We start from the raw sequence: 24,040 nt of genomic DNA on the forward strand, positions 1-24,040 counted from the left end.
TCCGTGTTGTTTCTTGCATTGGATAAGGCAATTCAAAGATATAAATTTAGAGTGTACTGCGCAGTTTTTTTTTTTCTTGCTGATACACATTGAGCTAGGTACAAATGGTAAAGGCGCGCCTAGTGCGACGGCGCCTCTTGTACTTCAATTAACCCGTAACATTCAATTGAACATCATATGGCGCAGTTCGTGGAAACAGTGTTCTTTTTTTGTCTATACAGGGTTTTTATGAACTGCCTACGAGCATATCGCGAATGTGCTGTGTTTGCACAGGAGCGGTAATGGGAGGTGCACATGCCTTGCGGCTAATAATGTACGTCTCAAAAATAAGAATAAATAAGCCTGTATTATATATCACTTTTGTATTAATGTCTGTATGTAATGCCGTTTTACGTATGTGCAATAAAAAGATTGGAAGTCCCACCTATTTTAGGTTTGAGCGCTGAAATACGTCAAATCAGGTGAAATTTTCCAGATAAAATAAAATCGGGGTACAAAATGAAGTAACCTCTTCCGAATTTGGAAGATTCCAAATTCTAAGGCAATGTTTACAAGTAGATACGGCCGATAAAAGTAATATCGTTACTTTGTATGGCTCTCGGCTAATTTGCTATCGCGATCGATGCTTTGCCTTTCGGGAGACTGCGACTTTTTGTATTTCCTTAGAATATTTTTTTTCGTTCTCTTACTCAATGCCCTTTGGGCCCTATAAGGTATTTTAAATAAATAAATAATAAATAATTAAATAGTTGGCTTTGCTGCAGCGACACTTGTAAGCCTGGCTAGAAATTCAGCAGCAACAATGCCTTTTGTTCCTAAATGTCTGCCCGAAAATCTGACTCCGTGGTGGAACAATGATAATCTATGATCATTTTCAATATTGTTCGGTAGGCAGCCGAGTGAATTTTTCACCAAAGGTATACGCTTATATATACCCACACAATATTGTCTTAAAGACCGGAGGGTTAGGCTTAGTAGGGGACTACAGCCAAGTCTGCATAGCACTGAAATTTCGAGTAGGCTGACGTTGATCGAATACAGCACCTGTATAGGTGTGTTGTAGGTAGCAGGCATAAACTTAGCAGAATGACTTCCGTACAACGTCTACAGGTGAGACTATTACGATTTGCTCGGCTTTCAAGCTGAAGCTGCCGGAGTGTGGACATAACTGGACTCTAGTGTTATTTCTTAATTTTGTCTTCTTTGCCGATGATGAAGGGAACCATGAACAGTTTCGAAAGTTTGAGCAAATAAATACCAAACTTAGCGCTAGACTATAATGCCACAATTTTTGTGAGCAAGCGGCAGCTATATTACGGTAAATTGTGCCCGGTTGAACCCCCCCCCCCCCCCAAAAAAAAATGCAAACTTTGAATAATGCTTTTTTTTAATGAAATCACTTCGAAGTGAACACTGTCAGTAGAAACTACATTTACTTATGCGCTAAGAGTACAATCGCCGCACTGCGATGAGCTCATATGGGCTCCGATTGAAGGAGCCTGTCGATCACCGTAGCGCTTAAACGTGCCGCAGAAAGAACCTCTACTTTTTGATGCGCTTAGCATCCTTTACCGTTAAGCATTCTTCGACCGTTAAAGCCTGTCTACCGCTATATATATATATATATATATATATATATATATATATATATGGGGAACGATCCCACGTCGTTGCAGTACGCGTGCGATGCTCTTACCTTTAAGCTACCGGTTCCCTTTCTTCTCGTTCATATATATATATATTTATATATAGATCGGGCTATCTGTATATAGCCTCGTACGCAGACCAAGTTGCCCAACTGTTGCAGAGCTGGGGTCCATAGGTATGTGCTCATGGTTGTGATGCCGTCGTGTTCGTTCCATCTTATTCACTACAGCTCCATGGTCTAACTGTAATCATGCCATCGTCGGCACGCCTTCTAAGTCAACCCAGTGGCCTAAGTTGTCTAATAGCTTGGGCGAATAGGTACGTGCTCATGATCGTGATGCCATCGGGGTTATTCTGTAGTCATCAGTCCAGTTTCGTCTTCCGCCACTCGTCATCCGCCGTCGTCGGCATCGTCGTCACACATACTTCATTATACAGTCATCTTCATGCCTTCGTCGCCATTCGTCTTAATTTCATTGCCCTCATACTACTGTCATACCTTCTTCGTCATTGCGTCGTAATCATACAGCCGTCGTCACGAATTGGTTGTCTTACTGTCATCGCGATGTCATGGCAGTCCCTCTATCATCGTTATTATACGTTCGTTATCCGATTTTCTTCATGCAGTTGTCGTTACTTCATGGTCGTGACACTGTCAATGTCAAACCATGGTCGCCATGCTGTCATAGTTACGCTATCGTTTTACCAATGTTAACACTTCAATAAGGTCATTCTATTGTCATCATGGCGTCGTCGTTATGTCCTTCGTTATTCGATCGCAATCATACGAGATATCTTTAAGATGAAATTAAGTGTAAACAAAGAGGTGATGCGTAAAGGGCCGGGCGAAATGTCTGGAGTGCATACCCATTTTCTCAATGGTAGAGCGCGGCTGATTGCGTAATCTTGCGAGACAGCAATAGATTTTTGTCTCGTTGGTAACCGCCGCCATAGACCAAGGCATATCCTGAGGTCTTGGTATTGAATACTTTGGATTCTACTCAAGATAGTTCTGCATGTCTTCTGCGAACAACTTCCTTTTTAGACTGCAAATATGGACACTGATGTGGTGAGCACAACGTCACCTTGATTTAGATTGGTCTAACCTATATATATAAGAGTACAATTGCTGCTATATAGCATGCGGTAGGGGCACCGCTTTGTCGCTCTACGGGTGCCACATCCAGGAAATGCTCAAACACGAAGTTTACCATGCCAACGTATCACTTGCGAAGGGGTCCCTAAACAGGTCTCTGTAAATTAGTTGAACCTTCCATCTATGTTGTGGGGGTGGTGGGTTGTAGCAACAGGCGGGTTGGGCCTCGCGATGAAGGCCGGAAACTGCTCCGCTCATTGCCATCTATGTTACTTCTCCCTAGCGTTGAGTTTCAAGCGCTGACACAAACCTTTGGCTATTACCTCTAAAAGAACAGTGGGAGACCATGGTGGTTCGTGATGGAGTCGTCGGTGCAGTTACATTTTGTATATTTTTTTGACAAGCACATTGTAAGGTGTGTTGACAAACGCAGGAGGCCCTCAAAAGTAATTTCGCCTCAGAAACGTGGAAGGTCGCCGTTTTGAGCCTCGCAGAAATAAAGACCAGCGGGGGGCTTTGTTATTGGGTCAGGAGCCGCTCTTCGGCCGCAGAGAACCCGCGTCCCCAGCCCAGTTCATTGTGAAATGGTGCACGGGCTGTCTGAAGACGGGGGGGAGGGGGTGACGTTGGGAGCTGTTTGGCCGAGAAGCGCAAACTGGAGCACAAGCGGCTGCCCTCTCGCGTGCTGCCTAAGACGGACCACCTGCAAAACATCATTAGAGTGATGGAAGTACACGATATTGTATTTCAATGGTTGCCGAGCCATTGCGGAATTGTCGGCAACGACAGCGCAGATGAAGCAGCATGCTCGGCTCATCACAAACATCAGCTGGTTCCTCCACCACTCTCAAAAACGGATGCTGCGCGGCAACTTCAATCGATTGCTCGCCATATGACACTTCTGCGATGGAATTCACCGGGTTTAACCAACTCATGTTTGCTCTCTCTTGACCCTAACTTGCGACTTCGCCTACCACCTGGACTATCCCGTCGTGAAACAACTTTACTGTGTCGCATGTGGTTGGGTGTAGCATTTACCAACGCCTATTCGTTCCTAATAGGGATGGCCAACAGTGCGGCGTGCAATTTGTGCGGGTGCGACGAGAATCTCGAGCACCTTCTGTGTCACTGTCCGTCTTTTGACACTCAACGACGTATTCTCCAAGCTAAACTCAATCTGTTAGATGACAGAACGCTCTCGGAAGAAAAGATTCTTGGGCCATGGCCTATGCATTCCTGTATGCAAAAGGCCACAAAAGCCCTTCTGCAGTTCGTGAAGGAGTACTGAATTGTACGAACGCTTGCGACAGCGGAGATTCTTCTTTGACTTTCTCTGCGAATGACTGACTCCATTTTTTTTCCTTTTCTCTCCTTATCTATTCTTCCCCTTTCCCCCTCCCCAAGTGTAGGGTAGCCAACCGGGCACGTCCTTGGTTAACCTCCCTACCTTTCCCTCTTCCTTTATCTCCAAAGGACATGCCTCGGTTGCAAAGAAGCCATTTCAGAGCTAGAGGGATCGTGTAACGCGATGCTCGTGCTCTTGAGCGACGGGCTAGCACCAGAGGCGCAGTCCGTCTTTGGGATGGTAGTTTTATGGGCCCGCCGGAGACGGCCCATGCGCAGGACGGCATTGTGCATCGATGGGCGCGCTTCGGTGGGTGCCTTTTTCTGCATGCAGTGTGTGACTTCCAATTAAGGCACGAGAACTGGGCGACTCGGGTGTCTCTTTCACCGAGAGTGTACTGGGGGAAACGCAGGTATATTTTAACATGTCGCAGAGTGGAACTGCTTGTGCGTTATTTGTTTATTTGTTGTTGGTTGTTTTCGTTCTCTCCCTCTATCTCTCTGAATGTTCTGAGAAACGCAGGGAGAGAGTGAGAGAAGTAGTGACAAGTGAGTGACAGTCCAGTTGACCCGATCAGGTCACTGTTAGGTCGTGATTTGCCGAGAGGGCAATTGCGAGGAGCAACCGAAGGGTCAAAACCGGGCTCCCGCCTCCTCATGAGAGTTCCGGACGCACGAAAGGTGCTCTGCACTGCGGGTTCTGCGAGTTAAGGTCCCGGTTCCAGTGTAAACGAAGGGTCTGGACGTACGAGCGGTGTTATGCACTATCGGCTATGTCGTGTGTTACGTCTGACTCACTGTAAATAGCTGTCGATATATATATTGTGTACATATAGTCATATCTCCAATTGCAAACATCGATGGCGTCCCATCTCTGATAGAAGAAGAGAAATGACGATGGCGGTAGATGAAGAAAAGTTTCCGTACCACGAAAGCTGGTCACGCCAGCTTACTCTGTGCTAAGCAAACAAACGAAGAGAAGGAAAGTTTAGTCACATAATAATAACCCTTGCTAGTGTGTCATTAAAGATAATTGTTTTAACAGACAAAAACCATGCTTGATCGACATGTAGAGCCTACTTGCCACCTTAGCTGTGTTTGTCACGGAATGCTGGATAAGGCACCATACGCGTTGTCGACATGACATCGTAAAATATAATTTCGTAGTGGTGTTTCGACTGGTGTAAATAGAATGCTAGAGCCTCATGTACCATTTATTTTATGCTTGTTAAAGAACATCAAATGGTATGAAATATTCCGGAGTACCCGACTACCGCAGACCTGATACTAAGATGGCGAATTTGACAGGTAAAATTTAACAATTAAATTTTAGCAGTCCATTTGACATTCATTTTCAAAGAAAGAAGTTACCAAACTGTGCTATAATTGGACTGGCATTTACGCTTAAAACTAGCCTCTCACTACGACCTTTTTGCTGGCTCAACAGGTAATTTGCAGCTCACCTGCAGCCTATATTATAAGGACGTGTATACCGGTAATTATTCTACTTGTCATCATACAGCTCCTCCGGACAACATGTAAGTGTTTTCCACATTTTCAAGAAGGGAAGAGATCCTTCCTCTTTCTATTTAGTAGTACGCACTATCTCAGAGGGCCGTCGGTGGAATTGAAGTGCTCACTGGGACATAACCATTTTTAATCACATCTATTCCTTTAGAAAGCACGATATTATCACAACATTATCATAGCAGGAAAGCACATCTATGTCAATTAGTTTTCTCTTTAAGGAGTTCTTTTAGTTTTCTGTCCGCTTTTTGTAGTTATCGGTCGATCATTTTAGAGTGTCCGTTGCTATCAACCAGCCTACTGTACATCTTAATGATTGCCTAGTGTGTGTAGAGTTCATTATAGGACCGAACATATTTCAATATGTGATTCTTGTGGGACCATAACAAAAATGCTTCCACTGTGAATATTGCTGTTTTCTGAGTGTGGTGGCTTGAACGTTTACTAACTGATTTGTATAAAACTGAAATAATTGAAAGCGATCAACTAGCGCTGCAGTGCACACTCTCAGTAAATATGCAATCAATAGCTGAATTGTAAGGCGCGTTTTCAGGTGTGCCTACATGGCTTGACCCATGCTGTATGCTGCACTATTCAGCTAACATGTACCAAGCTTTTCAAGAAGCAAAGATGTTTACGGGAATAAAACAAAATGCATATTTTTAAGCTGAACGCCAAGGAGACAAATATCATTTTTCATAATTTATGCACTGTTTGCCTGAAGCTAGAGCCCGTCCCCGAGTGGAATAAACCAAAACCAAAATGCAGCATACGTCAAAGTTCAAGACACTGGCGAAGAAAAAAAGACAATTCTCATTGTGTAATTCAACACGAACACGCGATAGGCAGAAGAAATAAATTTACTGACAAAAATTGTGTCTTTCTAAGCGACAGTGAAATATTCCAACGTGAGCGGCTGTTATTGCGCGGACTCGGTCTCTCGCCGGTCTATTATTCTGCAGGAAAGAAATGAATTCCTAATGACATTGTTCTGCTATCGAAGGGTGGCTTGACCTGTAGTCTCAGGCATTTGGTTGCATGGGCTTATATAAACTGATTTTATGGAGAGTCTGTCCTAATTTAAATTTGAGCGACATAAAATGAGGGATGCGCAAATATTTCAATTTTTAAAAGCGATCGGAACAGACGCACTTTTTTAATTCGTATTTGGTTCGAGAATTTGCTATTTGAAGTCAAAACATTTTTCTTTCGAATATCTAACAACAAATATAGATATTAGGATTTTGAGGGAGAGAAAAGAATGGGTGTGTAATAGAGCTCCAGGTGATTGCGCTCAAGGACAGCAGCGGTTGTCACTCCGATGCACCACTTCTTGAATAAATGCAATCAAACTTAGTTATTTTCAGCCATTTTAAAGGTTGGCCCACTTTCATGAGGAATATATTTCAATTGGTATCAGTTTATATTTTGTAAGGCTGACTTTGTTTGAGTCATTTTAATGATGATGATGTAAATGGTTTTTTGGTGCAAGGGCCAGGGATAGTTCTTTTAAAACTCATCCCACTCAGTGAACTCAAAAATGTCAGTGCGTCTTTCCACGAGCTGTTACTTAACTTAACAACGTCATTGCCATGAAGCGCCAAAATATGGAAAGCTGCTGTTGATCACGTACAAACTTCTCAGTTTCCGCATCTTAATTTGGAGAGGCGTTGCATGCATTTATAATAAATGTTAGGCTTAGTTTCCTTTTTACAAATCGTACTTATTGATAAAGTGATATTTGTTGTTGCGACAGAAATGAAGAAAGATATGAATCATTTAAATCGAGTCAATAATTTCAGGGCTCTCCGGGCACCCCTACTCAAATTGTTTTTCACGGATTTGCTTGGAAAAAAAGACTGGTGATTTCGAAAGCAAAGAGCACCCATTGTATTGAAATTTTAATCAACAGCCTTTGTTAACACGCCCTCAGCTCATTAAGGATAAACACGGTAATCAGGTGGCACATATACGTTGGTCCTTCCAGAATTCGTTGGCAATTGGCACATTAGCGCATTTAATATAATTTGAATGCGTCGGCTGCTTTTACAACATTCCAATGTGCGAACCCCCCCCCCCCCCCCCACCGGTAACCTACCTAAAGCTCATCATTATTTACCCGTATCTCTGAATATAAGCGTACTCATCAGCACACAGCCCAATTTCACATTTAAACAAGATAATTATACATGGGGCATTCAATTATGAGCTAAGTTCATAATGACACTTACAGTCAGGGACCTTTGGATGCTATCGCATTCTACTCTTAAGGGCAAAGCTTAAGCGTCGTCCAAGTTTTTTTGTGCAACTCCTGTGCTCTTCTGTCAAACCGGTGAAGTGTCGCACCCTTTGTCTCGAGGTGGCGATTTCAACTTGCACCCGCCGCTCCAAACTTCCCACATTTCCCTATTGAGATATATTTCTGTCACGTTTCATCTTGATACACATAGTGGTTAGCTTGATATGAACTGCAATATCTTTATTGCGTTCCATATGAATTACCAGAAATTTGCCAAATTCTTACTGCCACTGAATATTCCACTACGCTGTATAAATATGTATTTGTCCCCACATCATCATAAATGTTTCCAATTATTTGAAATACTTTCATTGTTCCTGCTGAAACAGTTGTCGTCATAAATTTTAGACAATATTTTTAGTGAATTTCGTTTTCATAGCTGGTTCACTCTGATAATATCAAAGCAAATTGAGCAGAAAAAATGTACAACGACTTGAGACGAAGCCGAAAAAGAACACGCCAGATGAGCACTGATATTTTCCAGGTGCTCCTGTTTAGATGTATTTTTGACGCATAGCAGACAATGGTGATATTGAAGACTAAATTTTTGTCGATGAGAAGTAGCGCAATAATGAATCATGTTCTATATATTGGATTTAGAAAATATGTTGACGTCAGTAGGGCTCCCGCACAATCTATAATTGAAAAGCTGCGTGGACGATGATAAAGCCTTACCACTCCTCAAGTCAGTCTATGATCAGGAATGGCATGAGAGAGCAGAAGGGAAAGCCTGTTACTGCGATCCTTCATTATTTACCCAAAATAAAAATTTGCCAGAACTCGCCCTCAGATCGCAAACGTCAACGAAACCAAGTTTTATAAATTCGGTTTCTTCCTTAACTTTTATCTTCGTTCTTGCAATATTCTTATATTCCTAATTGTAATAGTATTCTTCAAAGCAAAGTGATAATTGTTGGGCATTTGAATAAACATCACCTAGCCAGATTGCTATAAATGGAAACCGCGTCATTCTTAAATTTTCCTGTTTCAGCGGCTGCCGACTGTCCAGTGAAGTTGACAAAATGCAATCACACACAGATAGTCACATGTTTGCAGCGTGACGGCAACTGCCAGTGCATATGCAGTATGTGCTTTGCATTTTGTATTTCTTATGTTGAAAGTATGTCGAAGATAAATTTTTTGCTTCGTGAGAGTGGCTGTAACAGATTTCAGAAAAGGAACAGTGACATTTTCACATGAGACAAGGATTCATGCTTTACGTTCTTTCATGTAAGATATTTAGGAATAATGGAGCTTTTTTGAAATTTTGTTTCACACTAAACTTCATTGAAGTAAAAAGCGACACTTAGCAAATGGTACAATCCACATACATACAATCCACCATACACAAAGGATACCTACAGCTTATTGAAAGCAGTAATACTGCCGGTGTTTTTTCTATAAATGAGGCCTGAGTCACCTTCATTAAAATGCGATTTTTAATTTTTGTATGATAAATGTTCTACATGGTCATGGGACGAAACTGGACATGAGGCATTGCCAATTACTTGGTTAGACGAGTTTCCTTAGGAAGAAAATGATTTTTGTGGGGAGTGTGGTAAAGCTTCAGAAAGAGCGATGATATTTAAAACGCAATTTTGCGCTGATGATTACTTACCTCAGCCACGTTAATGATTACTTCTTGCTCTCTCCTCCCCTCTAGAATATTCAAATCACATACACATTTCCTATGCAGACTAGCATGCAAACAGTCATATGTAATGCTGCAAAATTATCTGCCTTCAGTGAAAATTTTTCTCCCTGACGACGGAATGCAATTCCGTGAGAGAAATTCAACCTGTTTGCATTCAGTGAAAGTATGCTGTCACTGCAAGCCCACCAGACTAAACGACCAAGGGGTGTTAGATTTTGCGTAAGTTGACCCGCCCAGCTTCCTGTGGGTTTATGGTGGATGAGATATACATTCTAACTATTCCACTGCAGATGTTAGATTTCTCATATGTAAGCTTAGGCCTCGAATCCCTAACAGGAAGTAAATGTTGATTGCGGAAAGCTATATTGTATGTGCAATCACGTCAGAAGAGTTAATATCTTGAAATGACCTTTCTCATCTCAAGTAGCTTATAATGTGACCTGATGTAAAGCGTCATGCGTAATATTTGCAGAGATAAGTGTAAATTTGTGAGCCTTCAACTTGGCTCCACTTCCATCATGACTTTCTGGAAGAAAACCGTGCATATTTCACCGAGATTTAAGAAATAGCTTCCTATATGAATCCAATGAAGGTGCGTATCCCACTGTCGATTTGCAGGAGCTGTCAAACTTCACCAATTGTTACTTCCGATATTGATTATGAGAGTCCACGTGGCAGTGTATGGTGACCTCAGCACGCGGGGCCAGGGCCAAACTAGTCACTGAGCTGTCGGTATCCTCAAGAGAAGAACGGGCCATTTTCGCTTCATTCTTAATAGCCGAAGGTATGTCACTACTAAAGACAGATGCATATTTACGGTGTCCATCGTACTCGGCTCACTGACTAGTAACGTAAAATATTAGTTACGACAATAAGACATGCAAGAATAAATATTGTGCAGCATGTTGTTACGTGAAGGATGACAAAAAAATTGGCCGCCATCCCGCCCTGCGCACGCGAATGTCAAACACCACAAATGTCAAACACCACCTCAAACACCACACATGGTCGAGCATTGTGTGCACGCTGTTCTTCTGGTGTCTTTAATTTCCGTGGTCTACCCATGACAGTTTTAGAATGAACTGAAGGAGTTGCTAGACGGGTCTCCCTGTTATATATGTAAGCGTGGTGACGCTACTAAGTATCTATATGTATATATATACAGGATGTCCCAGCTATCAGGCAGCACGATTTAAAGAAAGAGGGACGGCGTTACGCGAAGCAAACCTAGTGCGTATTGTTTCCAGTACAGTGGAGCAGCCACGAGTAATTTTTTCGTTACTTAGATTAAATTAGGTAATTGTAATTAATTATCTAACTCGAGAAGTACTGTCCTAATTATCAAAGTGTGAATGAGAAAGTTGTAGAGCAACACGAAACTCCCGATACAGCTTTCTGTTGCTCAATACGTGCTACATAAATGCGCTTTTCCGAGTGTGAAAGAAGCCCGCGAATACACGCAGAATTGCCACGCGACTGGGCGCTCAAGGCACTTTGCGTGTATTCGCGGGCTTCTTTCACGCTCGGAAAAACACTTTTATGTAGCACGTATTGAGCAACAGACAGCTGTATCGGGAGTTTTTCATAGTGCTCTACAACTTTCTCATTGACACTTTGATAATTAGGACAGTACTTCTCAAGTTAGGTAATTATACAGAAATACCTAATTAAATATCAGTAACGAAAAAATTACTGGCGGCTACTCCACTGTATTGGAAACAATACGTACTAAGTTTCCTTCGCGTAACGCGGTTCCTCTTTTTTGAAATCGTGGTGCGTGACAGCTGGGACACTCTATATATATATATATATATATATATATATATATATATTATGCCTGATTGCAAAGAACGATATGCCGTTTGCGTTCAATTGTTAACCTGGCGTTTTGTGTTCACGTCATGACATTTTTCGACCAACGTGAGGTATACAGCTTCGCTGTGAAACGTATTTGCAATGTGTTTACAAGGCATTCTAGCGTTGAACCATGCGATCGAGAGAGCGCGCCAGATCAAAACCGTCTTCTTTAGCGACGCTCCTCTAGAGGATCATTACCGTGACATGGCCCCCGGCTGCTGAAGCACCGTCGCGGTGATTGCTAGGATGTGGGTGAGTTGTAAAGTTTAAAGTGGGGTACGAAAAGAGAGCCTTTGGCGATGAAACTGTAGGAGAGACGTGACGGCAGCTGTACGAGCCGTGCCGTCGTCCCTACTCAGAAGGGCGAAGGCGGCGAGCCGAGCGACGGGGCTGCGACGACCAGCGTGGCTGGCTTTTGGAACGACACTGCGCGTGCCGAGCTTGCGCCCCGAGCACGCGCTGCGCTTCTTTTATTTTCTCTTTCTTTGATAGCCGGCGCTAAGGCACCGGCTGAGAGCGCCGAACAAAGTGCTCCGCGCTGCGGCGTCGGTGGGCGCTACAGGGCCCCCCGCCCAGACGGAACGTCGAAATGGCGAGCCAGTTGAGTCCTGATTGAAACGTGTCCATGGCCAGTTCGAGTCGTCAACGTGAAGGCATCGGGTCGCCACCACCACTCAGGCGGGCGGCATTGGGTGCTCCTCAACGGGCGAGGGACTCGCGGAACGGACGCTGTTGGCAGAAGTGCGTCTACCCGCTGATTTGACGGGCGCCACATGTCTCTTGAAGAATGAGGAAGGGGGAGGCTTGTAAGGCGAAGGGTGCGTCGACGGTGCCAGCGCACGCGTTGCCGAAGGCGTATCACAGACCGCACCTTTGCATGACGTGTAGGATGCGTGCACGAGCAATGGAGTCGAAGCCCTGGACGGGCCACGACGCTTGCATTGCATGTGGACGTGGCACACCCTGTCGGGAGGCGACCACGATCCGACGCGTCCGGCGATGGGGTGCATCGCGAGGAAGCCACGGACTGGCCAGGCAAAAGGGTGTCAAGGTCCGCAGGAATGTCCGGTGGTTCCATCGGTCCATCGCAATAGCCGGAAGCGGGTCGAAGCCGTGAGGCGCTCCGCGACGAGGCACGAACCTCCGTCGAGGCAGCACAGGTGAAGACCCGGGTGGGCTGGGTAGGTGGAATGACCTGTACCAGCTGCGCTGAAGACTGCGCTGACCGCTGGAGATATGGACCGTTCGATGTCGGGTGTCGCAGAAGGTCGTGACCCGTGTCCGCGGTGGTGGTAGCCGGCAGAGTCGGAGGCAGTGGGATCGGCACGGTACCGAGCTCGCGCGCCGCCTCGGAGACCGGCTCAGCAGACCGCGTGGAAGGGTCGGGTGCCGTTGTTGCAGGGGCGATGGCAACAACGGCACCCGACGGCGTTGCCATCGGGTGCCGGCGTTGGGACGGCGATGTCTCCACTATCGCCTGCCATCGTTGGGGGCGAGAAAGGCGATGACGTGGCCGGTGTCATGGTCGTGACGATACCCTCGGCGACAACATTGTGCGTGTACTCGCACGAAACAGACCCCTGGAGAGAGCCGGAGGCCGGGGACTGTGCGGTAGCGCATCGGGTGGTCGCCGAGACGGTATCGGGGCAAGTCGAGGAAGGAAGGCTTGCCTGATGGTGGCTAACGGGCGCAGGAGCAGACGCGTCTGGTGCTGGCGGTGAGGGCGCCGGCAGAGATGACTCGCGCACCGCGCGGTCTACCTCTGGAAGAGGGTGGTAGACAGCACCGAAGAAGTCGAGCACGCGCTGCCGCAGTTCGTCGTACGGGCGCGGGCCAGGCGATGGAACGCCGAGGTGGAGCTGGAGAGCAAGCGGCAGGACGTCGAGGAGCACCGCGTGCTTGAACTCCTGGATCCAGATGTGGTTAAGCTCCAGAGCCGCCTCGAACTGAGCGAACCATGCGCCGACGTAGCTGGACGAGAACGGCGGCAGTGGTGGGTCGAACTGCGGCTCCGGCCAGTGAGCCATGGCAGCGTGTCGCTCGGTAGAACGCGCGTTCTCCCGGGTCACCAATGTAGGAGAGACGTGACGGCGGCTGTACGAGCCATGCCGTCGTCCCTACTCAGAAGGGCGAAGGCGGCGAGCCGAGCGACGGGGCTGCGACGACCAGCGTGGCTGGCCATAGCCTCCTCTATACTTTTCATAGCCTCCTCTATACTTTTCAAAGTTATAGAGGAGGCTATGGGCTGGCTTTTGGAACGACACTGCGCGTGCCGAGCTTGCGCCCCGTGCACGCGCTGCGCTTCTTTTATTTTCTCTTTCTTTGATAGCCGGCGCTAAGGCACCGGCTGAGAGCGCCGAACAAAGCGCTCCGCGCTGCGGCGTCGGTGGGCGCTACAAAACTAAGGCAGCCCAACACTGGAGCAGGTCAATCCTGTTAGTGACGTCTGTGAGGTGTCTTAAGACCATGTAGGCTCTAGCGTACGGGGAAAGCAATTTTTCAATGAGTCGAACACGCCGAGACGTCGTCCATAGAAGAACAAGGGCACCCGAGGATAGGTAACGTCGCGTTGCTGCGAGTCATAGCGCTGCCTCTGGTGGTCTTGCGATATAGTAGGGCAATGACGAGCAATCTGGCATGCTTCGTCAGCTTTAGAAATGGCATTGCGGTCGTAGTCAGAGGGCAAATGAATGACAATGGGAATCGCGGGCAAGCAGGAGATAAGAGCGCGAAAAACCAAAGGTCATGATCCTGTTCCTCTAGAGGAGCGTCTATGAATTACGCAAGCCGGCTTTGCGGAACACCAAAAGGATGGACGAAAGTCGGCCGAGATGCATTTCAGATGTCGGTGAAAATGCAATGAAGTTATTATAATCACACAGGCTATTAGACTACTTCAAACAGTGTAAGAGGGAGGTGCCAGCGAATATACAAGGACGCGTACACAAGGAAAATGCGTTAGACACGGACATGTACAAGTTCATAATGCACTAATTGTCCCAAGAACTTGCGTCTAAGAGGGTATCCATCATCCGTTCGAAGGTGAACGGTGTGTTGCATGAGTCGAAGGGCATGGCTTTAAACTGATAAACGCTGTCAGGGGTAAAAATGCGGTCTTTTCACTGCCCATGTCATCAACGGCGATTTGCCGGTACCCTGACCGAACATCACTTCAAGAAAGATAGTTGTTACCGTGAAAACAATCCAGAGTGACGTCTATGCGTGGTAGCAGGTGCACATCTTTTTCGGTGATCTTATTAGGTTCCCAGTAGTTCACGCAAAATATACAGCTGTCGCCTTTCTTTTTCTTTTTTAACAAGAACCCCAGGAGAAGCCCAAGCGCTGCGATTATATTTTTACCGTGCATCTTGTCGACCTCCTTTTGAAAGATGTGGCGCTCAGCTGGAGATGCCTCGTATTGCTGTCGGTGGATCGCACGGGCATAGCTAGTGTTTCTTCGGTGCTTGACAGCGCATGTTTAACCCAGAGGACAATCATAAAGGCCAAAGACGTCCAGACGAAAGGGTAGAAGGCGAAGAAATTTGTCAGCTTGATAGGGCGCAAGGTCTGTAGGTCGGTATTAGAGAGATCTGGTGAAGAAGGGAAATGGGGGTGTTCGCATGTTGGTGGAAGTGCTGGGGATCTAACGCAAGTGTCTCGCCACTACTACCTGAAAATAACAGCCACAGTACCGTAAACAGTTGATTTGGAGCAAAGAGAGGCAGGATTGAAAATATGCCTCAGAAATTCATGGTCGGCATAACTTCCATCATTTCCCTCGTTCATCAACTGTAAGGCAGCAAGATCTGACTGATAGAAAGGAAAATGACTTACCTTGTTTGATTACTTCCATTCATTGACTTATTCTAATTGTGCAACAACTTGTGTCTCAGTGTACACTCAAGTCAATATGCATTCATTGATTGCTTTCTGCTAAAACAATTTCGTTTCCTGTCTCGCGGACATCTCGCCCGGTTTTTTTTGCCAAAAAAATCATTCAACAAGATGTTGGGGGGGGGGGGGCAATTTGTTCATGTTATGGACAGTATCATCATGTGGTGTTCGGTGTTCGTGGTGCTGTGCAGTGCGTCGCCGAAATTATGTGAAGGTGACAAAGACAGAGAGGCCATAATGCTGGCATATCTGGAGAGATGAAGAGAAAGACATAGAAGACAGGAAATGACACAAGAACAAACTTGGCCAATAGCGAAATAACACGCGAAGAGGAAAATAAAAAATAAGTGCTGGAAGTAGCTCGAGGAGCAGCACGGATGCCAGGTCGCCGGCCATGGTCCACTCCGCTTGCACCGAGACTACTAGTTTGAGGCAACAACAAGAACAAGTCCCAGCCCTGCCTCTTCTTTGGGTTGTTCCGCGCCGGACTGTGCCAGGCCTACCTTGCCATCCACTCCTCGTCCGTCCATGACCTTCCCACCCATTCCACGTTCGCCCCGCCGTCAATGTGAAGCGGGATCGATCGACTCACCGCCATTACATCGATGTCCACGGAGCGAACGCTCATGAATATTATTTTTCGTGGTGAAGGACTTTAGTTTATTGGTCGGGTAGTCTTAGGCAAGTGTCAGTACTAAGATGTTCTGCTAGTGTTCATCTAATGGGGTCATTTTTATTGTTCTCATCATTCTATTCAAATACTGCCAGTCCAAAATGCAAATGGTCTCGTTTCGCCTCCGTTCACCTCGGAATGTTTCGCTTCTGTTGCCGTGATTTCTCGAACCTTCCTTCACACTGCCTACTGATCGCGAAGATGGTGCTACCAGCGTAACCACCACGTCAGCAGCAGAGACTCATGTCAATGTCCGGTGTTGGGAGCAGTTTTCAAGTAGAGATGACGCGTGCCATCAATCTTGTATACCGGCGATATTTTGCAACGCAGCAAAAACAGCCGTTCAGCCGACTTTCATCGGTGCCTAAGTCACTGCCAATGGCTAGCTAATCCATGATATGAATGCGTTGCTTTAGTAAAACAAGGTTACCACTTGCATACTTACTCTGAGCGAATTATGTACTCCTCGGTACATTAGCTTCCATTGTTAAATATATTCAAAAGTATTGTTCCTGTTTCGTAGAAGAATTATTACTCATTGCAATCAACGTATTTTGGAGTGACTTTCATTGCCGCGGAAAGATTTTTTTTTAGAGTTGCAATGTACAAACGGAAAACTGGCACTAAACTCAGCCATTATCATCACCTTCAAGAAATGCGGAAAAAGTTTGTAAAATGTTCACTCTTTTGTCTGACTTCTTTGAAGTGAAAAAGTATAGCTTATTCGAAATTTTTGCCGACGGCATCCTGTTGTTGCAGCTATTGCGGTGGGAAACTAAAGGTCTCCGTACTAGACAAACGACGGCTCTATTCAGATTTCCAGTGCTTTCCGCTTGTAAACTATTGCACTAAGACAATATGAACGGTAAGAGTTTTTAACGGCAATGTTCACCTGCAGAAAAAAAGAGAAAAAAAGAATTTGAGTGTCGCCTTGTGGCACCAGGAATATTCAGCGACGTTCTTGAAAAAATAATAACGCACTTCAAACAGCGCGACCTATGGCTTAGGTTCAGGACGAGGTCACGGGATCAAGTCGCGGCCATGGCGGCCGCATTTAGATAGGTGGAAAGTGCAAAAAGGTATGGCAGAACTCATCTCACGATGATCATGGAGGGTCATGTGAATAGGAATCGAGCAGTGTAGCGACAGACCATATTCCTGAAGTCACGTTTATTTAACACGTATAGTGGTAATTCTGTGACTTTCGTCGCTTCGGTTATATGCTACATGCTACGATATTGTCTCAATTTGCTGTGGCATTCACATTCCAAGGTAGCGCATGAGCATGAAGGCATAACTACAACTGTATGTCTTCGGCGCAGAGCCCATGGAATATTATCAGAGAAGGAATATTATCGATGGAAGGACAAAAGCGTTGAACGATGTCGGCTTTGCCACAATGAAATGTGGATTCTTAAGTTACGACAATGGCATAACCATGACAACATGTCGAAGACCACATGCGGACAATGAGATGACGACGACTGTATGACGGCGATGGCATGACGACAGTCGGGTAAGAAAGGTGACGCAACAACAGATGCAGTCGGGTAAAAAAGACGATGCAACAACCATGACGGCATCACCACCCTGAACACATACTTAGTAGATCAAGGCATCAGAAAATTTTTCTACTGGGTCATAATAAAAGGCGTCACGACGACAGCATCACAAAAGTCAGACCAAGAATCTGGAATGACAACGCTTGAACGATCACGATGTGGCGGTGTGACAACGAATGCATGACGACTGTATGACGACGAGAGCGTGAAGGTGACATCATGACGAGTGTCGGATGACAAAGCTGGAATGACGGCGATGGAACGACCGAGAACGTCACGTCCATTAGTCCGGACCGACTGGCCAAAGCTATAAGACGACTAGGGCGGCTGGTTGGGGGCATGACGACTCCGGCTTGACCGGAGTATAACGACGAAAGTATAATGACGACAACGGAACTACTGCAATGGCATCATGACGCGGTGCCTAGTGGCTAGTGGCCCGTACCTAGCGGCCCAAGCAGGCTGAAAACTAGAGCCACTGGGTCCGCATAGAAGGCGAGAAAGATATACAGGTAGATAGGTTAAAAACTGCTGAAGTGAGCAAATAATGCAACTCGCATTAAAACGTACGCATTAGGTGCACGTTCAGAACCCAAGGTGCTCAAAATTTAGCCGCAGTTCCTCACCACTACATGCCTCGTAATCAAATTGGCCCGTAAAATCATGTAATTTTAACACCAAGCCGATGTCGTGCAAGCCGCACACGATGATACACTCGATAGACGTCACTATGCTGTCCTACCGCTCATGGGTTGTGAAATGGGGCGGCAGTTTAGTGGGCCTGGTTGGTAACAACGATATAGGAAATATAATCACTGTAAGACGTAACACTAAAAGTACGTTCACCTCAGTAAGATAAAATATGAAATATTCGTTTGATTTGGCATTAATTTAATCTGACAACTTCTCATCCCACAAGCTCCATGCTACTTTTTTATTTGGCCTTGGTTCTGTTACACAGGCATTATCGGAACTGTTACCACTTAAATATGATTTAATAATTACTTCGCCATAGTATGCGTTGCACAACAATTTAGAGGGATTGCTTACTTTTATTAGCTGTAATGCTATTTTTCTAAGCAATGCCTAATCCCCTGCCAACAATTATACAACTTTCTTATACGTCTCTCATACAACTCGCAAGAAAGTAATAATAACTAGTGCTTCTGCTGAAATCCATTTCTCTGGTTTCCCTATCTGCCTTTTAATGTAATGAACTGCGGAAGACTTGTGGTCATAACCATAAAGAACGCGCGTGGTATTCAAGATGGCGCTTATATGATACGCTCTATATAAGCTCTGGGTAGAGTGTTATAGATTGGGGGAGTGGGTACTACGCAGGCTCCCTGCTGAGGCATTTTATTGAAAAGTTGGTGGCGCCACTGTTCCTTTCTACCGAATGAGCGGCCCCGCGCGCCGGCCAGGCACTTGTCGCGTCGGAGACCCTACCACAGCTGCATGGAGCTTTGACAGGCGGATACTCGGTGTCGGCAACACTGATATTATTCCCCACCGAACCGGGTAAATAAAACAGAAAAAGAGCGGTGATAAGAATGCAAACGACGCAACAACAACGGCGCGTCGAGCAGACGACCACTGCTCAGCCCGTGAGTTCGCCTCAGCCAATGAGCGCTGCCGAAACAGCCGGAGCCAACATTTATTGGCTGGGGATTCGGAATAAGGCAACGGCAGCGCTGCCCTCGGCACTTGCCAAGGCGTCCGCTGGCCCCACTTCCCCATTCTAGTACACTCTAGATCTGGGTAATGGTAGCCCATTTGGTCCAGGCGAAATACTAAAATGGTCGGTCGACATTTATTTCCTGATACTTATCATAACCCCTGCCTTCGTTTTATTTAGTAAAGAGAAGCGAAGGTTGCCCAACACCTTGGAAGTGGGGTTTCTGCTCATGGTGGCAGAGGGTCTCGTGTGATCTTAAAGAAGGCGCTTGCATATGCAGATGTGGTGAGTATAGTTTGTACGAACTATAAGAATCGATGCCTTATGGAGTACATAAATAAACTAATAAAATGTTCTCTAGGCAATATCGTATTGTGCACTTCTCATACAAGAATAATATTGTAGGAACATTGCGAATAAGAAGCCCTATGCATATAAACTGAAGCGGGAAAAAGTTCTCAACACATTTGGAAACATCGTCATAATAAAGCAAGAAGCTCAAATGGAGAATGTTAGAAAGATAGCTATACAAAATTTTGAAAAACTGCAAGGTCTACACTGTTATACAGCTTTAGGTATATCTCAAGTACTTCGGACAACTAATTTATTCAATGGAAATAAAAGAAAGTGTTCACTTGCATGAACTGCGCACAAAAATTTATTTTTATAAGTGACCTTCGTATAGGTGTTTCACTTGCTAATCTGTTCATATTTTGCGCACAGGATTGCGCATACACAAATTTAAGGGATGTCATATTAAGTGTGCTTCGGCGTAGGTGTACGCAACGTGTATCACATTGTCAGCGTAAAATGAGTTTTAGACATCACTGCTATTGCCAAGTTATGCCACGCTATGTTCTTTTAGGTTATCAAAAGCAGGCTTATGACACAGTGATTTCTGTTACAGAGCTTATTGGGCTTTTTTGGTTTCCTTTAATTAAGTAGTTTTTATAACATGAGGAGCAGCGTTTCTACTGCCTAAAATATTTTCCAGAGTTAGTTATAGCTTTTGCTTTTATTTACAGTGACGTTCAGCCGGGTTACACTGGAAAATTTTCAAAGCTAATGTAATGTAAGGATTAGTCATAGGCTGCAACTTCTTGGGGGAGGAGATTATGCCAGCTTGGTGAGAGGGAAGGTGAGATTCAGAGCATTTCAAGTAGAAGAATACATCTGATATATGCAGTTAAAGGAGTGAAACAACAAGAATAAAATTAACAAAAACAGAAGAGAAGGAGGCATCCCGGCACTAAATATCTACTTGCAAAGAGCTGCTTTGACGGCATCAATTTTATGCATATATCTCAGAGACCTTAAAAAAGTTGTGGGGTTTTACGCGCCGGAACCACGATCTGATTTTGAGGCACACGCAGAGACATTTATACACGCTCTTATTAATGACGAAAATGGCCGGATAGCAAGTAAAACATTCTAGAGTGTTTAAACGTAGAGACCTCTAAACACTCGACAATGTTTTACTTGCTACCCGGCAATTTTCGCCCTTACTAAACGCGTCTCTCCGGGTACGCATGGATTCAAGCTGAGAAACAACATGGAAGTTCCCGTCGTGATTATTTTGAAGGTCGCACAGCCTGGTCTACCCATGTATTTTTTTATAATATTTGAATGAATTCTTTACTTTCTTGCATTGTCAGCTACTGTAGAAAGGCAAATGCACTTTAATTTCTCGATGAACATGTGATGTTAAGAATGGTGTGAGTGCTTAGTAATAAGTGTTTTCCGCTAAATCAGTATTTATTCTGTAATTTTCATAACGCATTTCGTAGGAAGCGCGCATGTCTTGGCCGACACCCTATGATAGCTATGGGCCCTTTCGCAAAGGAAAATGCAGATAGTTGTGTTAGTTTCACATAATTTCAGTAGCCTGATACATTTGCCACAGACACGATTTCTAGTAAATAAACCCAAAACAAAAATTGCCTTTTCGCCCAAAATGAGAAATATCGCCGAAATAGCTGGCTCAGTACTGCATACACTGAGACTTGCAGTGTTTCGTTTGGTTTTTGTTGATGTAAATAACCCCACATGCAGGTCAGCAATCTGTTTTTCAATAAAACAAAACTTTTTCATCGTGGCTCAGTCGCTTTCTCGTGGCAAATGTTTTCTTTGAATCGTATAAATGAAGGCTTATTGTCTACACTTGTCAAAGGCACATTCTCTTTCTGCACTGCGCGAACATATTTCTTCCATCTGCTTGCCTTCTTAAGAAGTGAAATGTACGAGTTTAGACCTTCATTACCCCGCTCGTTGGAATAATTGTTAGAACACGTAGTAAACGTATGACATGCTCCAGAGCACAATAGACCTATACTCTGCACATTGAACATTTACCTAGTGTCCACATTGAATTGTCATCTTTCGTAACGATGCACAGGTTAGATGAAGACGAGGGCTTGGAGGTGGTGGTATGTGGGTTGTCCAGCCAGTGAATGACGGATTTTTTCTCATGCACAGTGTGTTTTCGTTCTCAGACACTCATTAAATGTCTGCACAATCTTGGTCCTTATCCACTTTTGTGATATGTGACAATAGATATAGAATGTTCTAACACGTATGGCTACAAAGAAAGCCTCGATACCATGTTGTACTGTCTTCCCAGAAGGATTGTGGTGTAGCTACGAATCAGCACTGTTGACGTTACTGCAAGTTAACGTGATATCACACATCCATTATAGCTCTAGTACTTGTAATGAACGTTTTGTTCATTTCCCCCGTATGCGATGCTTAATAACTATTCTTCAACTTGCAGGAGCATAGTAGGGACAGCCAGCAGTAAGGTGCATCTGTGGCCTTTTGGCATTGTGGGTGTTAACACAAGAAATCCAGTACTGCATGCATTTAAGAAATAAACTAAACGAAGTTGTCGTGAAACGCCTCCATTGTGCTTGATTGTTGTTTCAATATTTCGATACGCATGCAGTATAGTTGGTCTTGTTTAAAATACGTATATTTAGTGCAGCTTTGGTGACAAAACAATCTCTAATAATCACAGATAAGAAAGGCCATGTGATATTACATCGTACAAAACTTGTTAGCGTTTTATACACATTCCATCATCTGTGTTGCCGGAGGAAGGGAGACTCTAGCAATCATCATCATCATCATCAGCCTATATTTATGTCCACTGCAGCACGAAGGCCTCTCCCTGTGATCTCCAATTACCCCTGTCTTGCACTAGCTGATTCCAATTTGCGCCTGCAAATTTCCTAACTTCATCACCCCGTCTAGTTTTCTGTTGTGCTTCCTTTCCCACACTTCCTTTCCCTTAGAACCCATTGTGTGACTCTAATGGTCCACCGGTTATCTACCCTACGAATTTCATCGCCGGCCAAGCTCCATTTTTTTATCTTAATGTCAACTGTAATATCGAATGTGCCCCTTTGCTCTCCGCTCCCCACCGCTCTCTTCCTTTCTCTGAATGTTAGGTCTACCATTTTTCATTCCATCACTCTGCGTGGTCTTTAACTTGTTCTCGAGCTTCTTTGTCACACTGATACATTGTTTGCTTTTGTCCAAGAATTCATTGTGAAAAATAAAAAAAAATAAATTGTCGAGAAATATAGCGTTGACACCAAGTGCCGCACACGTCCTCCTATCATTGATGTTATAGATTTTCACTCAAAGATTTCGATGCTGAAAATCCATTTCAAGAGAAACGGCTCTGCATGTCGCATCATAGAATTTTCCCATATGGTGCGAGTGGTTAGAAACAAATTGCGGAATCTTGCCGCTCCTTCCGCAACAGCGGTTCCCTGAAACGGTTCGGACAAATTTTGTAGACGCGTAGGGTACAGCTACAGAAAAACATTCGCGTCACAATTTGAGTGAAGCGTCTCATATTAAGAGAGCTACGGTCGATTACGAGTTACCCTCCTCCCTAGCCATGAATTTCCTCTTCAACTCGTTCGCCGAGTGATCGGGGCTAAGCTCCGCTTTCGCTGGTCTCTACGTCATGTTGTGACGTGTTGTCGCCTATTTCCCGTTGTCTTGGAGCCAGCGCGCGAAGGCTGTCCAAACTCTCCGCTAGCCGCGCGGCCGTCGATCCCCAGCCAGAGCGATCAAGCAGCGTGCGTTGCGAGCGTTCTGTCGCAGTGCCGAGCGTGTCCAGTACTCCGGTAACCACAGGCGAGTTGGGTGTTTTGACGGATAGCCAGAGGCGTAAACTAAAGCCCCTCCATACCGCTGTGATGAAGGAGCGTCGTAGACGTACGTGAGCGGCCTGATCGGCATGCGTGGTCCAGCCATCTGGTGGCGCGCAGCTTAACCAACCAAATACAGAGCTAATATTCCTGTAACCAAGTGTAAAACACTTTAAACGTGACAACGTGTTCGAGATTACGCTCCTGGCAAAAATTTGAGCCAGCAGCAAAGTAGACAAAACTTGGTTACTGCTATATTAGCTGTGCGTTTGGTTGAGGTTTGTGCCGCCAGGTGGCTGCACCGTGCAAGCAGTTCACGTTTGCGCCTCAATTCATGGTAATGTGGTAAAACGGCCAGTACACTTGCGCTGGCGTTTACCTGAATACCGGACACGCACAATTTTATTGTGGCAAACCTTCGACGTGCAGTGACGACCGCAAATGCGTATATGCTGGCGCCGTTTGGATTGATTTGGATACCGGCAGTCCGATGCGCTGCAGCCATTCCGCTCGTCTGCTGCCTGGCAGCGGGGCACGATGTCGCAGCTTGACATGTAGCCGATCGCTACGTTTGCAGCCCACAACGCAACAAGGGCGAAGCATGGTGCTCGGGAAAAGAAAGAACAAGACCAGCATGGACCGCGCAGCT

At 45.2% G+C, this 24,040-nt stretch overlaps 1 protein-coding gene across 2 annotated transcripts; it reads left to right on the plus strand.

Moving 5' to 3' along the window:
- The first annotated feature begins 975 nt into the window (after positions 1 to 975).
- LOC125946497 (uncharacterized) lies at positions 976 to 22,122 on the plus strand. 2 transcript variants are annotated; one of them, XM_049670009.1, is made up of 5 exons: positions 976 to 1,110; positions 5,535 to 5,625; positions 8,905 to 8,997; positions 19,412 to 19,516; positions 22,002 to 22,122. In XM_049670009.1, exons 1-5 carry the CDS (start codon positions 1,087 to 1,089, stop codon positions 22,007 to 22,009), a joined length of 321 nt encoding a protein of 106 aa, XP_049525966.1. In that variant the 5' UTR covers positions 976 to 1,086; the 3' UTR covers positions 22,010 to 22,122. The 2 variants fall into 2 exon arrangements, with proteins under 2 accessions (XP_049525966.1, XP_049525965.1); XM_049670008.1 differs by lacking the exon at positions 976 to 1,110 and adding an exon at positions 4,222 to 4,397.
- Positions 22,123 to 24,040: the final 1,918 nt, after the last annotated feature.

Source organism: Dermacentor silvarum, chromosome 7 (genome assembly GCF_013339745.2).
Source record: "Dermacentor silvarum isolate Dsil-2018 chromosome 7, BIME_Dsil_1.4, whole genome shotgun sequence".
Taxonomy (NCBI): Eukaryota; Metazoa; Arthropoda; class Arachnida; order Ixodida; family Ixodidae; genus Dermacentor; species Dermacentor silvarum.